This window comes from Tetrao urogallus, assembly GCF_951394365.1.
Source record: "Tetrao urogallus genome assembly, chromosome: 9".
In the NCBI taxonomy this organism is placed as follows: domain Eukaryota; kingdom Metazoa; phylum Chordata; class Aves; order Galliformes; family Phasianidae; genus Tetrao; species Tetrao urogallus.
In genome coordinates, this window is record NC_136822.1 from 854799 (window position 1) to 871548 (window position 16750).

The 16750-nt window shown below is 42.2% G+C and overlaps 1 protein-coding gene across 1 annotated transcript; it reads right to left on the minus strand.

Annotated features, from left to right (window-relative positions):
- Window positions 1-865: 865 nt before the first annotated feature.
- On the minus strand, window positions 866-15340 carry LOC306949857 (claudin-19-like; the record flags this gene model as incomplete). Its single annotated transcript, XM_079539906.1, has 5 exons — window positions 866-965; window positions 2233-2343; window positions 5434-5515; window positions 5658-5822; window positions 15121-15340. The coding sequence occupies 5 exons, from the start codon at window positions 15338-15340 to the stop codon at window positions 866-868; spliced, it is 678 nt and encodes a 225-aa protein (XP_079396032.1).
- Between the last annotated feature and the right edge of the window lie 1410 nt (window positions 15341-16750).

Below are 16750 nucleotides of genomic sequence, written 5' to 3' on the forward strand. Positions count from 1 at the left end.
CAAAGCCACTGTGGAATTACTTGAATTAGGCAGTTCAGATGCAATAGGAGCTCCAGAAGTAAAAGACTGCCAAAAATTAAAATACAGTTATTTTAGAAGCTGGAAAGATAGAAGGAAAAAGTAAAAACTGGTGCTATCTTCTAGTTACCTTGAGGCACAGTCTGACCTATTGCTTTCCTTGCTTCCAGCTGTGTTTGGTCTGTTCTGTAGCATTTACTTTTCATAGCTACAACTCAACCAACAAGGAACTTGTTGCACATCCACGGATACGCAGGTGAGTGGTTGTTTTTAAGGGACTTCTGAAGCTTTTACAAATCTTCACTACACACATAACATGTATTTCAGTACACCGTGAGACTTGGATTTCAAACCCCCAGCACACAGACTATCTCTTCATTAATGGGCAGGTTACTATGCATCAGAAAGTCTGTTCAGTCAGCAGAATGAAGCTTATTTGCTGTTACAAGCTAATGTTCCCAACACTAACGAAAGTAAAACCATTTCTAACAGTGAGCTGTACTAACCGAGAGGCAGCTACAGCATACCAGTTCCACACTGTTTAGTTAGCTGAAACAGGAAAAGGTGGTCTCAGTTATCAGGGTATCCCACGCTCCGTGCTTAAATATTGCCAGACTTCTCAGCACGCAGACAGCCTCCATGCTGCAGGATTTCACATCCCATCTACAGAAACCTATTTCTACTTCAAAGCCATTTCCAGAAGGAGGCGTTCAGATGTAGACCATCTCCAAATTAAGATGAAAGATTGTGACATAGAATGAATCCCTGGAAGGAGACCTTTTTTTTTTTTTTTTTTTAATGTAAGCTCAAAACCTCATAACATTACATGTGATGTAAAAATGTAGGTTTAGACACACTCCTTGGAACCTGTGACCGTCTCAGCGTTTGCAGTGTAAATTTGCTGCTGCCCGGCTGCCTGGCCTGCTGCGTATCTGTATTTGTGGACACTGTAAATTAAGAAAAAAAGACTTAAAAATGGGAATTACACACACAGCCATAGCTTTGGGCACTCAGGATGTTACTCATTTAGGTCTGTATCCAACGCACTGATAGCATGTGCTTCCCAAGGGTGCAGCTGTTGAAGGCCTGCTGTTCTCACCAGGTGGCACAACCACCTCTCTCTTAGCCAGGAACCATTTCTGGGTTCCTTACTCACCTGTGCCTCTCTCAGAGGCACTTAGGTCAAGCATCTAAAGCACAATAGAATATAGATTTTAATGCCTTCGTGCAAGTTGCAGTTTTTAATACAGGAATCAGAATTATGAGAAAACAGAACCATCTTCAGCTGTCGTCCATCATGTTGAACTTCTCTTGCCTCCATCAGTTCTGTCTGATTTCTCAGGATATTTCAGGATATGTGTTACATTGTATCAGTAAGATGCAAAGTCAAATCTAAAGTCCAACTTGGCTGATAAATATTGCCATAAAAGTTCAGTGGCTTCAGATTAAGCAAGGAAATATCAGAGGATCTCTCAATTACTAAGTGTTGCATAAGAGTGAATTCAGCATGCTTCTCTCTTCTGTCTTACTATCCTCTCAAGCCTGACAGTAGCTTTCCTTCAAGCTGTTTGGGATCTTCTATGTAGACAAGGACCTCTGCTATTTCTGGCAGTGCAATCCCTCTCCTTGAGAAGGGGACCTTCAGTATGTGTAAAAAATTAAGGATTGGAGGAAAATGCAGGCAAGGTTAAATACAGAGGCCAGGAACTTTGATTTTTCTGCTTTGATGCACACTCAACATATTGGATGCAAAATGTTCCACAAGAAACAAGGAAACATCACGTGCTTCTAGCAGTCAACTTGGGGAAGAAAATGCCACTACATTTTCTTCATAATAAAGAGGTTTGGGCATTTTAATAGTGGTATTACAGGAGACCTTAATTACAGTACACTGTATTCTTTGACACACTTTTCTTTTGGCTCTTTCACTGCACGCTGTCATCACACAGATCTCAGAAGCGCCATCACAATTACCGAAGCCTAGTTATAGGTGACTGCTGACTGCAGCCAATTACCAACAAATTCAGTATTTGGGAGACATCAGTGCCTGGCATGGCATCACCACCCCCCACAAGTCTGGGACATTCCAGAGCACTGATTCAATAGGTAGAGTTTCCTGTTTATTTTGCTGCAGATTCAAACCAAGGCGAAAGAGAGAATAGAAAATGATGTATAACAGACAGTTACTATTTGAACTGCCAAGTTCAAGATTACCTGTACTTCTGTTTTGCCTTCCTTTTGCACGAACAGGTTAGGAAGATCCCACCAAGCATACAAAGAACAGATCCAGCCCAGCCTAAGTACAGAGCCTCCCCCAGTTCATACCTGAAACACAAAAGATTTTACGCATATAACAAGATCACCAAGCCCTTAATTTAGAACGAGACAGAAAGCACACAAATCATCCAAACAAATTCCATTCTGGATAGATGTCAGCTAGCTGAAAGATACCTCAGTAGATTACAGAGGAGAACAGGTCTATTTTTGTGTCTGTTCAGTAGAACTCTTACGAGCATATTCCAGTGCTCTGCCAAATCAGTGCACAACAAAAAGTGCTAAGCAATATAATAAGTAGCAATAAATAGTTGCAAACATTTAATAAGTTGCTGATAATAACGAGAGATGCTGAATCTTAACACAATCCAATAGAGCAGTGGGTATGAATAATTTGAGACAGAAAGGGAAAAAGGAAAGTTACATGCATGCTCCTTTACATGCTGAATTCCATATCGGTGGTCTGGTCATTCGTGTGACTCATCAGCTTTCTCCATCAGACCTTCCTCTTCAGTCTCCACCTGGGTGAGGGTGCCCAAATACTGAAGAACACTAAGAATTACCCCTACCTGGAATTTGGGTGGAGTGCACAGATGTGACAGAAGTAGCCAAGCAAGGAATTCTGTCGTATATGAGGCACCTAGAGGGAGGTGTCCCTGCCTGTAGCAGGGGATTGGAAGCAGGTGATCTTAAAGGTCCCTTCAAACCCAAACCATTCTATCATTCTGTGATCTCAGATGACAGAGGTACCAATGTGTGCATTGTGTTATAAAAACTTCCTTCTTAGGGGAACTCCTGACTGCCTTTCCCAGGCTCAGACACGTCTAGTCTTTGAGTCAAACTCTTTATCCATGAATTTCCAGGGCTGGATGGAGGGATTTTCTGGAGAGTCTCTTTCTGTACACTAAAATGGAGAGCTATCCTTTTTCATTCTGGGACTGCTCCTAAATGCAGTTCAGACACACAGAACTGCAGGGTGCTGAATATTCTTTAGGACATGTAAGCTTGTTACAAGACTGCCTAATAAACAGCAGCCTTTTCCCAGCTGTCCCACTAAAAAAGAAGAACGAATTCTATACAAACAGCTGCTTACAAGTGGTCCAGTGTTGTGGCCATAGAAAACTGATTTCTCTGGTTAGCTGCTTATGACAGACAGCAGTGGCAAAGTAATGTCAGTGGCATGGCCAGTATAAGGGCAAGATCACTGTCATGGACCACACAAAAGGTATACTGAGACCAGGTGTGTGGATATCCTTTCTGTTTGTAAATATCAAATCATTACTTAAAAGTGTTTGTTTCTGACTCCAGAACCAGGAAGTTCTGGGGTTTCCCATTGCACACTGGAACCCCAAGCTGAGCTCTGGTCCCCAGTGATTCAGAGACCATGCAACAGGAGAAAGAGATGATCATCATCTCCAAACAAACAAAAAAAGAAACAAAAGGCTGGGGGGGGGAAGCTGGAATACTAAGGAAGAATAGGAGAGTGCTGACTTGTGCAAGCAATGGTCTCTGATCACTAGCTGTCTGACGTCAGGAATGTTGCACACATTGTACAATGGAAGGCATATACAGGGTGTATCCAGGGGATGACTCAGGTTTCTTTTCACAGTTATATGAGAAATTCCTCTAAGAATCAACAGAGGTCTGAATTCAGACCAAAAAATGCAACCCAAAAAGCAGATTTTCCACCTTCTTAAGACTGAAGATTAATACTGCCCTGTAATTGAAATTAAACCCCTTTCACACTGCCCAAGGAGGATGAGCTTCCTGAAGAGAACAGTGTGGGTAAACAGAGCTTTACCAACAATCAAAGTTAATTCCCTAAGAACTCTTCAGTAAACTGATTGTCTTAAATAGGAAGTGTAGATACAAAAAAAATTCTTCAGCTACCAAATGCAAACAATCTAGTAACTGATTAACACAAACTGATGTTGAAGCCCAGCAACTGTAACGTAACTACAAAACTCCATGGCTGTTCTACAACTTGTTCTACAAATTGTTCTGCAATTCCTAACCATTTTTTTTTTTTTTTTTTTTTTTTTTTTTTGTCCTCTCACATATTTATTACTTTTCAGATAATGCTCTCAAGGGCGATTTCTTTGGAAGTGCTTGTTTGGAAACAAAAGGAGAGCAATTGCTTCAAGTACTATGACTCACTAGGAAGCACTTTGCATCCTACCATCCCTGAACTGATCCTCAAGAGGAAAAGCTTTGAAGCACTTCAAATATTATCCCAGGAATGGATGGCTTATAGTTTACTGATCTAAACATGACACACTTTGTAGGGGTGTTGGTAAATAATAAATTTCCCCCTTCAAGCTCTGAGAGGGGAGATTTAGGTTAGATATAAGGAAAAAGTCTGCTACAGTGAGGGCTTTTTTACCTCAAAAGCTGTTTGTGTGCAACCTAGGATGGCAGTGCCCCAAACACTGATGAGGTCCAAGATCATGGGCCAATATGACAGAACTGTGATGCTGCATGCATTGATGACAAAAGAGATTTATGTTTTGCATTGTGGACTAAATGCAAAACCTGGGGATTAAGAATACATTTGGTTTTTTTCAACAGGTGGGACTGTGAAAAAAAAACAAAAAAAAAAAAAGCCAAGAGAAAGAGATTTCACACAGCTGTAAGAAGGCCTTTGAAAATGATAGCAAATCTACTGTTGTTCACTAAATCTGAGTTTGAATTTCTTTGTAATATCAGAGTACTTGTGCAGAGGAAACAGATCATCATGGGGACAGACAGGGGTGCAGACAAAGATACAAGAAGAAAGGAATCATTTTGGCTCAAGTAGATAAAAGACACTTGATAGGAACTTCAGAGTTATTAACTGCAGTTCTGTATTTTGCAAACTGAGTGTCACGAGTTGCCAGCATGAGAGAGTACTCTGTGCCAATAATCCAAGGAAATTTGGGGTTGACAGACCCCACACACTCACTAAACCTTCCAATGGAGACCTCTCCACCCTTCCCACCAACAGCAAACATCTCTGAGGTGAAAAATTCCCCTGAAGACAATTTTTCCTTCTTTAGGGCTGCGCGCTGGGATCCATCCAGGTTTTGAAACCCTGGAGCAGCTGAGGCTAATCCTGCCATCTAACACATACTGGAGTCTGGTGTCTGGTATCTATTAACTTACTTGGTTCCAGCGTATATTGGGTTAAAGAACTGAGCAGTAATCATTGCAGCATACCAAGAAACAGCCACCATCGAACAGAGACCTGCCAGAAAAAAATATCAAAAAGCACACAGCTGAGTGAGTCCTTCAGTGTCTTTAACCCAACAGTAGTGTTCAATTCATTTAGTCTCATTTGACAGCAATACAAAGTACTGACAGCATTTCTATTTCAGCCTCAGCATTACCTCCTAAAATAAAAAGAAATCCTCCGGTGACAGCAACCTTCATTTTTTCATCCTCATCACTCAGCCCAACGTTTGTGCACTTTAAACCAAGCAGTGAGACCACGGCAGCTATGAATCCCAGAAGGATGGAAATGATCATCAAGGCACGGCATGCCTGAACGTGGACTGAGCGAGACAGATAAAGAGAGAACAAATAAGGAACCATACAGAAATTAAACTAACCCTATTCTGGCAAAATGTCAGAGACAGTGACAAAATTAATAGTAGTAATGAATGAATCTTGTCCAACCTTGTCATTCAGCTCTAAGGAATATCAAAACGTAGAGGGCTGTATGCAGTCAATCAGAATTCAGAGCTGAACTACACTTACACTGTAAGGCTCAGTAAATCCTCTTAGGAGCTTGAGGAAACCCCCAAAAGCATAGCAAACACTTCACAGCTCACATCCTTCAGTCCTGTGAGAACACGTTGCAGTAGACAAGGTCACTTGCAGGTGCAGGTGCACATCTCCAGCCTGTTGGTTCTGGTGATTTCCTTTTACCTACAGACCCGAGTGCACAGGACACCTCTGAATTCCAGATCCCAACCAAGGCAACACTATGGAACACTGGGAAAATATCCTGGACGGAGTCTGCTTTGCTACTTCCAGTAAGAGATGGAAAAAGCAGGTGCTGGGGTTAGCAGTGTACTTTCTGATACTTTAAATTGAATGGGTAATGAGCAGGGGATGAACTGGTCCAAGATCTGCAGCTCGCCTCTCCTGCTGAAGATATTTTTTTGCAGAGCGTGTTCAGCTGGTGAGAGTTTGTTACAGAGCCCGTGACCAGCTACTGAAACATATTCAAAGCTTTCTTTCTGTTTCTGCTGACAATTCTGCATCATTTAAGCTCCCACTTTTTGCATGTAGGTATCAATCACTCAATAACTGGGACCAGTTATTAACCAGCCTAACAAGGAAGGTCAGACAGGGACTTCAGGCTCTTTGGAACGGCAGCCTGAATTTAGTAGGTTCTGGTTCAAATAACACTTAGCACCTTTTTAATGAGATAAACGTGCTGAGTGTCACAAGTCTGATGGGTCTTGGCTCCAACAGTGCATAATTAGGGTCTGAACTGGATTAGTTTCTCTTACACACCTAAACTAACCATGCCCTGGCTCATACCCATGAGAGCTACAAGCTTTTCTTGAAGGTCCCACTGTTTGCCCTCACTGACACCAATCCCACCTTCTTTGCCCAACTGTCCTCTCATCTTTCTGTCCCATTCTGTGTCTTCTAACTTGCTTCTTTTTCAGTTGTCCTCCCCTTAAACCTTTTCTTCTCAGTTTATCTCAGTTCTGCAAGCTGCTTTGTCTTTTCCTTCTTCCCATACTTACTCCTCAAGTATATTGTCACCTCCTCAACAGAGTAACTGATCTCTTCAGTGGATCAAATCTGATCTTCACAACCTCATTTTCAGAGCCTGCCCTATTGATTTACTTTCCACCTCACCCTGACACCATTCCCTCTTGCTGACACCATGTTGTTGTTGTTGGTAACTCTCCAAGAGCTTTCTTCCTTTCTTTCTCTTTGGCTTTAGCACTCGCAATGCTCTTTTCTGCTTCTCTCAGATGGCTTTAAAACCTACTTTGTCATCAGTAGCTCCGAGATCCTGACCTGATGTGGCCCTGCTGCCTGCATCCACACAAGGGAGCTCTATAGAGAGACAACAACCCGTGTAAAGACATCCATGATGAGATGCTGTACAGACTCAGGGACAGTAAATTAAGAACCAGCCCTTTAAAAGGGTTATAAATGAATCAAGCACATAACTCACATAAGCATTCTGCTGAGGAAAGCCATTATTCTGCTACTGGTGATTCTAATGAATTATGTAGGATGCTACATTCCTCTTAATACACACATGTATTTTAAAGCCAATTCTCAGATCACAATTTGTTAGAAGGATTGTTAGGCAACTATTAGGATTATTAGAAGAACAGAAGATTCCCTAAAAATGGGCACAGACAGCTTCACAGGACTGCTGTGCTTGTTTCAGAGTTGGTCAATAATTTCACACTGAGGAAAAAGTTCAGTGCCTTATTCCCACTGATCCCATGTTCCACATCTGCCAGATCAGGAGTATCTGCCTTTCTGTTTAGTTTACCCTCCTCTCAGTGTAGATTCAACTAGTTAGGAAGACATTTTTATCTGGGATAAATCTGAAGTATTCAAGATGGATAACAACTAACTTCACTGTCTATAAGCATGCTCACTATCTGCAGATAGTGCCTTAATTCAACACCTGAGGTCATGCTACAATTCTGCTGCAGGCTGATAGGCAGTACAGGAGACAGCAGACCTGAATTTCCTGATATTCAGAACCACATCCAGCAAGTAGTTACTGATTTCTAACATGTAAGTTACTTTAAACCAAATACCTGCAGTACTTGTTTCACTGTACACAGTTTTCAATCTCAGCAGGGAAAACCCACTACCCACTTTTTGGATTAAAAAAAAAAATAGTATTAACAGCTCCTTTATGAAAACAACCTCCAGATAACATTGGCTATCAACTATTGCAAAAGAACGCCCATGCAGTAATTCCATATAGATATGGAGCTGTCAGATGTGTCTTGTCCTGTTTTTTGCAGCCTTTCCTTATGCGTTTCACATGTAGTGCCTCTCAAAGCTCTGTGCTGCTTTAACCCGCAAAATCTCTTCTGTTCAGAAGTCACTGTTATTTTCCATTACAACCAGATTGCCACAACAAAAATCTTGCTACTTTTTTCCCAGCAATTTGTAAGCAGCTAACAAGACCATGCCAAGTCCCATAGCAGGCAGAGCAAACAGAGTCAAACTGCTTGCAGTTGGATACTCCAGTGCTGTCGTCTGCACAGCTCTTCCACAGGTTTTCATACAACATAGATACTATGATCACACTGCCATGGGAGCTGGAGACTCTCCAGTAACTGTGTGGCAAGGTACCTCCAATAAAGGCCCATCCAACCAAACACGAAAGGAAACCAACAATTTGCAGCGCCGCAGACATGCTTGTGAGTAGTAGCAGCTGAATATCCTTATAATCAGATCAGCATCAAGTGAAGCATTTCAGAAGCGTCCTTGCTGCTTCATCTCTGGGTTTCATTCCAAAATGAGACTACCTTTGCCCTTTGCTCAACCCCAGAGATAAGGCTTACAGTCTATGACAGTAACTGGGAGTTGTTCACAATAGAGATATTAACATTAAAAAACTACTAAAAATATTAATTTTCTCATAGGAAGTGATAAAGTCTAGTCTTAGTCTCAGCCTAGAAATTCTAGCCATTATTTCTAGAGAGTACTTTAAGAAAGTCTCTCCTTCTCTGCCATAAACTACGGTGTACATATGACTAAAATTGATTGTAATTTAATCTGCTTAATGACCTCAGATTTTACAAAAAGCTTTCTTGTGTTATTTTCTTTATGACAGAGAGCTTGAGAACACGAACATACTTCTGATGCTAGAGAATTTAGCATATTTTTGGAATTGTGGTCATCAGTGAGCAACAGCAACTATACTGCCAGCTTCTTTCAGGAATGTTAAGACTGTGGTTGATTGATTTTCATTAATATTTCACAATTTATCGACCTGTAGTTAAACTATACAGTTTAAATAGACCCACTTACACTGGAATAAAACAGTGATAATGTACAGTCCATGGAAATGAAATATAAGGATGTACCACTGTGACAGACCTATTTCAAAGGGAGTAAAATGATGACGGAAAATAGCTACATGAGAATAATACATACCAGTTAATTGCAGCTGTCAGAACATTAAAGTATTAAAAATCTATTCTAGACAAAGGAAAGTATGTTAAACTTGGTTTAGTTGCTTCTGCTCTTGATCAAACAAACTTCTAGACTCAATCCACATCACCCACTAATGTTTATAACTTAAATTGTTTGTGTATCCAAGTAGGGGTAGCCATTTCTTGCAATGATAACCTGCTCTTATCTCCAGGCAACGAAGTCACAGTTTATTCATAAAACCACTTTGCTACGACACAGCGTGGTAACAGAGTCACAGTATTCCACAAAGACTCCCAAAAGGATTTGCTGTTGAGAGAGCCACAACCTGCCTAAAGCAAATATACCTGTTTTTCCAAAATTCAGTGGTCACTTCGAGCTGATGCTGTAGGTCAGCAGGTTTGGCTGCAAAAGGATACTACCATGCCACTGTGCTATTTTTCCTTCCTCGGCAGCCAAAAACATCTCTGCCATTATTTTAAACAAAAACAGATTTGGCAGCACAGCCAGAATGACCCTGAGCAGCTTGCAATCTTTCAAAGAAAGCAGATGGCGATGTGTTGAGAATTGATCTTTTCAGGAGGTTTTTCCAAAATCCCCTCTTTCTGTTAAATCATTGCGATTTGAAAATGATAGCACATTAAAATGAATGTATTGTGCCAGTGTATTGGAATATCTGCATCCTGTTAAATGCCCTTCAAAGAGTTTCAGATTAATTTATTCACAAACAGAAGTTACTCTGGTGACCTCAGCAATCACTTCTACTCATATGGCTTCCAAAGTTGAATTTAGTTAGGAATTAGAATCAAGTATCCCTCCTTCATACTGTTGTCAAGAATTAAAAAATAATAATTAAAAAAGTCATTAAAGAAGTTATCCCTTCCTAGTGGCTACTAAAAAGGCGACTTTGACACGCACTTGTAAAGCACGCATGTAAGAGGAACAGATTAAAGTGTAGATTTAGAATGCACAAGTTTTTCATACATGGCACCAGGCATTTTAATCATTCCCTTAAGGAAGCCACTCTCCTCTAAAGAAAAGAGAAGTGCTGTAGAATACAGGATTGTTGTTCATTAAGTTCCAGTGGTTAGCAGTGAGCTTACCAATGGCACAAGTGCTGTAGAACGTGCATCAGCAGAGCAGAACTGGCATGGATAGCTTCACATCGACACTATGCAGGACAGGAGTTTTAGCCCAGACTAGGTTCAGCTGGTTGGATGAACTGAACGCCCCCAGTGGCTTGAAGTCATAAGGTGCATTCCTAGGGCACATTTCCCTGCTCAGTTTCATCCATGAGGAATCACAGAATCATAGAATCATTAAGATTGGAAAAGACCTCCAAGATCATCTAGTCCAACCATCCACCTACCAGCAGTGTTGCCCACTAAACTGTGTCCCTAAGTACTACACTACCCTTTCCACAGACACCTCCATGGGTGCTGACTCCATCACTTCTCTGGGCAGCCTGTTCCAATGCTTAACATTCTTTCAATTATAATAGAAAGAAAAAATTCTTCCTATTATCCAATCTGAACCTCCCCTGGTGCAACCTGAGGCCATTCCTTCTTGAATTATTGCTGTTACCTGGGAGAAGAGGTCGACCCCTACCTCACCACAATCTCCTTTCAGGGAGTTGTAGAGAGCTATAAAGTCTCCCCTGAGTCTCCTCTTCACCTTTCATGAGCCCATGCTGGCTGGCCTAATCCCCTGGTCATCCTACACATGCCATACGATTGCCCTCGAGATGATCTGTTCCATAACCTTCCCTGGCACTGAGGTCGACCTGACAGGTCTGTCATTCCCCAGATCCTCCTTATGATCCTACTTACAGATGCACATCACGTTAGCAAGTCTTCAGTTACTGAGACTTCTCTGGTTGAGCACTGACAGATTGTGGAAAGAGGCTTGACAATCAGCTCCATCAGCTCTCTCAGTCCCCTGCATATGCTAGCAACTTCCATGTCCTCTCCCTGAGTTGCCACAGGAGGTAAACTCTTATTTTCCAGAGTCTCACCAAAAGCTCCCCCTTCATCCATGCCAGCCTTCTTCCCCTCCGGGTCACCTTACAGCACAGGGGGCAGCCTGCTCCTGCACCTGTTCCACTTCCTGAGGAGCATACAGCCTTCCTGGATTCATTTATCCTTCAGGATGGACTTCCAAGGGGTTTTCCCTACCAGTGTCCTGAATAGTTCAAAGTCCACCCTCCAGAAGTCCAGGGTAGCAGTTTTGTCGCCTCCCCTCCCCCCCCCCCCCCCCGACTTCACCAAGAATGGAGAACTCTGCCATTTAATGGTGGCTCTGCCTAAGACAGTTCCTGACCTCCACGTCTCCCATCAGTCCTTCTCTGTTCATGACCAGCAGCTCATGAACCTGCTCATCAGGAAACTGTATCTTCCACAGACTCCACAAACTTTCTAGCCTGCTTCCTCTGGGCTCTATTATATTTCCAGCATCTGTCAGGGAAGTTGAAGTCCCCCATGAGAACAAGGGCTGATGATTGCACAACTTCTGCCAGCTGCTCAGAGAACACCTCGTCTGTCTCTTCATCCTGGTTAGGTTGCCTGTAACAGATCCCCACCAGGATGCCATTCCTATTTCCCTTCTCCTCGATCCCTGCCCATAGGGACTCAACCTTATCATTGCCAGCCGCAAGCTCAACACCACTGAGACATTCTCCAACAAAGACAGCAACCCTTGTTGCTCGCCTATCCCTTCTGAAGAGCTTACAGCCGTTCCCTGCAGCACTCCAGTTGTGGCAATGATCCCACCATACCTCAGTAAAGGCAGCTGAGTCGTAGTTAGCCTGCCTCATGACAGGATAGAGGAGAACACCACCCTCTAACCTCCCTAATTCCCTGAAGCCCCTTTTGACATCCCCCAGGCTTCTCTCAGTGATTTCATTGCTGCCAACTATCAGTAAAGGGTAATAACTAGAGGGGCAAACCAGACCAGGAAGCTTTCTGGTAAGGACTCTGACCCAGGCCCCAGGGAAGCAGCACACTCCCCTACAGGTAGGGTCTGACCTACACATGGGGCCCTCTGTTCCCCTCAGAAAGGTGTCACCTACAGCAGTTACCATTCTTTCCTTCTCGGTGCCTCAGTCTTGAGGCATGGAGTGGATTGCCTTTTCCTACACAACGTCTGGGGTCAACCTTCCACTGCTTTCTCATTTACCCGTCCCTCGAGTTCCAGAGCCTCAAACCTATTACGTAGGGGCACCTGGAAAGGCAGGATAGGTAGGGAGGGAGTTTGCCTGCGATGCCAGGCTGAGACCCGCTTCCATTCCTCCCCATCTCTTAGGCCCCTTCCTTTCCCTGATGGTGATAAGGAGGGAGGTCCACCACTACTTGGGGTGTATCACCCCAGTGCCTTTCTTGTAGGTAAGGCAGGGAATTGCCCCACCAGTCTGCCTCCTGCTCACTACTCCTTGATGCTCCGTAATCTCTCCACCTTCTCCTTGAGCTACGCCATCAGGCTGAGCAGATCATCCACCTGCTCACCCCTCATGCAGTAATATCTGCCACTGTCCCATTACAACAACACACTCAGGCATTTTCTGCAGCTGGAGACTTGAACAGCTGTGTTTTTGGGTAGGCATCAGGGTTGCTATATTGTTTTTGTTCTCTCCAGAACCATTCTACAGTGAAAACCAAGTGCAGCAAATGGAAATAACTGGAAAGTTCGTTACAGTAGTATATACTTGTTGCAAGTAAAATGCTAACAGTCCTACCAAGATCTAGGTAGTATACAGTGTTCTTATAACAGCGCATATTAGCATGCAGTATGATTGAGACAGCATCTACAGGTGGAAATTTTGTCTTTTTTTTTTTTAATAGCAGCCAAAAAGAAAAACAAAGAAACAAACAAACAAAAAAAAACCCTGAAAATATTAACACCTTAAATGTTTGAACAGCAATAGCTTGTACCTTTTTGATCACTTCTGTGTATTTGTTTCAAGAGCTAGGGACGCTGACTTACCCACTGACTGTAAGAAGAGAAACTTGTGACAGAGAGCAGTAACTCTTCCAGACAGCCACACAACACATCTGTCAGCTGGCACGAGGAACCCTGAGCTGTTTTAGGTGACAGCTGAAGGTGATCCCTGAACCCTGCCAGCCAGGACTCCTCTCCTACAGTTCTACAGGGAGGGAGGAAGGAAGACATGCCCCAGAGCAGGTGGCTGCTTCATCCACCTGGAAGTCGTCTGTTCCTAGTGAATATTTTCTTTCCATCTTGAGTATAATTAAACTGCATTAAAATAAAAACAAAGAGACTGTCTGATATAGATTCTGCTTGCCTCTCTAACAGGGCTGAGACATCTGTTCCTGCTTGTTAGGTGAGGCAAAGCTGTGATGTCGTCGTAACCATCTGTTACAGCCTGCTACCCCACACAGGGACAGAAGAACCATTGCTCCCATCCCATCATTCTGCTTTCCAGAAAACACGCCTCAGTTTCCAGATGAATTTTGGGCAAACTGATATCTACTCAGCAGAAGTCTTGGAGAGGAATACTCTGCCTCTGGATAGCAGAAAGGCAGGAAAAACTGACATTGTCTCTGACACAAGGAGCAGAGTTTTTTAAATCCTCAGGATATGATTTCCTTTCTTCTGAGGCTACAAATTCCAGCCTCAGTACAACACACTAAATACTTAGACTGGAACTATTACTAAGAATGCAAATGGGGTCACTGTCCTCAGGGGCCTGAGGAAGAATCACAAAAATCCTGAATCTTGACAGTTTCCACATTTTTGAGGTCTGCCTTACACTGGTAGGCAGTTCTGACTGCTGTGGAGTCCATGTCTGTGTTAGGAAAGGCAAGTTTTCATAGCCTGCGCTATCTGTAAGACATGCTTCCAGTTTGAGCATTGTGCATTGAGAACAGATGAGCGGGAAAGACTACAGAAAAACAGCAGTGGCAATAATTAGAGATCCATAAAATGGGGAACGCTCCCCATTAAGAAATTATTCATTAGGAATAATTAAGAAATGATTCAGTAATATAACTGACAAAGTGACTGCACAATACTGAAAGCTGAAAACAAATAAATGGAAAGTTCAGCTCAAATCTTACCAAGACACCTGTTGTCCAAAGTTATACCATAACTATTCCCAACCTCCATTTTCTGGGGAAGACTGTCAATCCTTCCTACCATAAAAAGGGTGTTTATAGAAAAATATTTTACAAATCCAGAATAATCCAAACAAACCACTTTCAGTTCCTAGGAAAAGAATTCTGTTTGCAGTCCAACTGCAGCAGAACATTCTGGCTCAGAAAACACAAAACACATGCAGACGTGTTTTATTGAAGCTCGCTGCCTCTGAAAGTTTCTAGAGCAAACACACAGATTTAGCACAAAGTCAAATTAGTTGTGTAATATCCAAGACCTGTCTCACACTAAAGCACTTACTGACATATTGCCTGCTTGTTGTTAAGAATGAGACCAAGTGAAACAAGTAAAACCAAAACAGACATGGTAACAAAGGCACAGCAGTTACTGGGCTGAATGGGGGGCAAAGCACACAGATCTCTCAAGGGTCCTTTAGCCTGTCCGAAAGTACTGAAGGACAAATCCTCTCCATACTAGAACCTCCGTGCCAACCTCAACTATATGCTGTCCAACTGCACCAATTTGCTGCACAAAAGGAAAGAACAAAAATGCATCTCTGGATTTTATATACACAGACACACTTACTCTCTGAATTCAACATGTAAAGAAACTTCCTGCACTGTATTGCTCCAAAATCAGTGATTCCACAGTCCATCCAGAGGCCTTCGGAAATCCAATCTGAAGGAACCAGCACTGCTGTGCTGCCAGAAATTTTCCATCTGTTGGACATGGTAGTGAGAAGTAAAACGGTGAATCCAGCTAAAGCCAGCAGCAGTGATAATATTTGTAGAGCAGATGAAGCCATTCCTCTGACAGAAGTTTTTCAAGAAGCCTCCCACAATTTCTGGTATTATAAACCTGTTGAAACAGTTCATACATGTACAGAAGATGGATTTACATTTACAGAAGATGGAAAACATCAGAAAGATGAAGGTACAAAATCTTATACAAGAAAAATGTAGCACTGATATCTAAATCTCATGAAATAACTGGGATACGCAAATGTTCTAGGACATCTCAGTATTTTCTTAGGAGAACTTTTATTACCATTCATGCATATTTCACAAAACACCAACAAAACAAAACCAGAAGATCAGAATGAGGAATTCTCTATTTCACATTTGCAATGCGTCATCAGTTCTTCACTTGTTTGCTAACTCACACTTCTTTTAAAATTAAAGATACTAAATGCTTTCATAAATTGTCTCCTGATTACAATGCCTATCAATACAAACTTAAAGTGAAATGAATTCTGATACTTACGTTTATGATATGCTTCTGATCTCCACATTTACCTTCCTGCTAGACAGTAACGTCAGCACTCTGTGTGGATCAGCTTGATCAAACAGAAAGGTAAGTTCTGTACTCTTTGGGACCTTTCCCCCCATTCTAAAAATCAAGGACCCCTGGCTGAAGCATTGCCCAACTGTTGCACAAAGGCCCAGATGCACCTTTTTGCTACAACGTCTCAGTGAAATGGACAACTCCACTAAGAAAATCATAACAAAATCATGAGAGTTGCTATGGAAAGTGCCCAGATTAAACAGGCAATCACTGGTATATAATTTGCTTTCTCAGTGCCACTGAGCTGCCCATGCATCAACAGTCTCCAAGAAAAATATTATTACAATTTCTACGATGACTTATTTACTTTACACCTTTGTTGCACTTGTCATCAAAATGCTGTCCTCGCAGAAAGAGCCCTGCATTTATGATAGAATAGGCAAACAATCATAGAAAGCATTTGTTTTGGGATGCAGCCCCCACTGCAATGGAATACAGTGTTCCAGCATGATGGAAAAAAAAAAAAAAAGGAATTCAAGCCTCCTCCCATAATCATTCCTTTATAACGTCTGTAACATAATGGAAATCTGTTTGTGCAAATAAGCAGGATTACATTTATCCTGCTCTGAAAAGCATGTGTATTCCACCATAAAAGTTTAATCTGCCATTGGGGAGGGCGTAATTTTCTCCTAAGTGACTGCGTAACTTCTTCAAAGCACACAGCTGACAACAGAAAATATGCAAAATAAATCATAAATTTAAATGAAGGAGTAAACTCAAGCAGACTTCATACCACAGTTCAAGTGATTGTTTCTGCCTGTCATGTTGGTATGAGCCATGTGGTCACAATTCACTCCTGACAGTAGGCAGATGAAACTATAAACCTCCAGTGGTGGGTAGCACATAGCTGTTAACACAAAGTACTCATCAA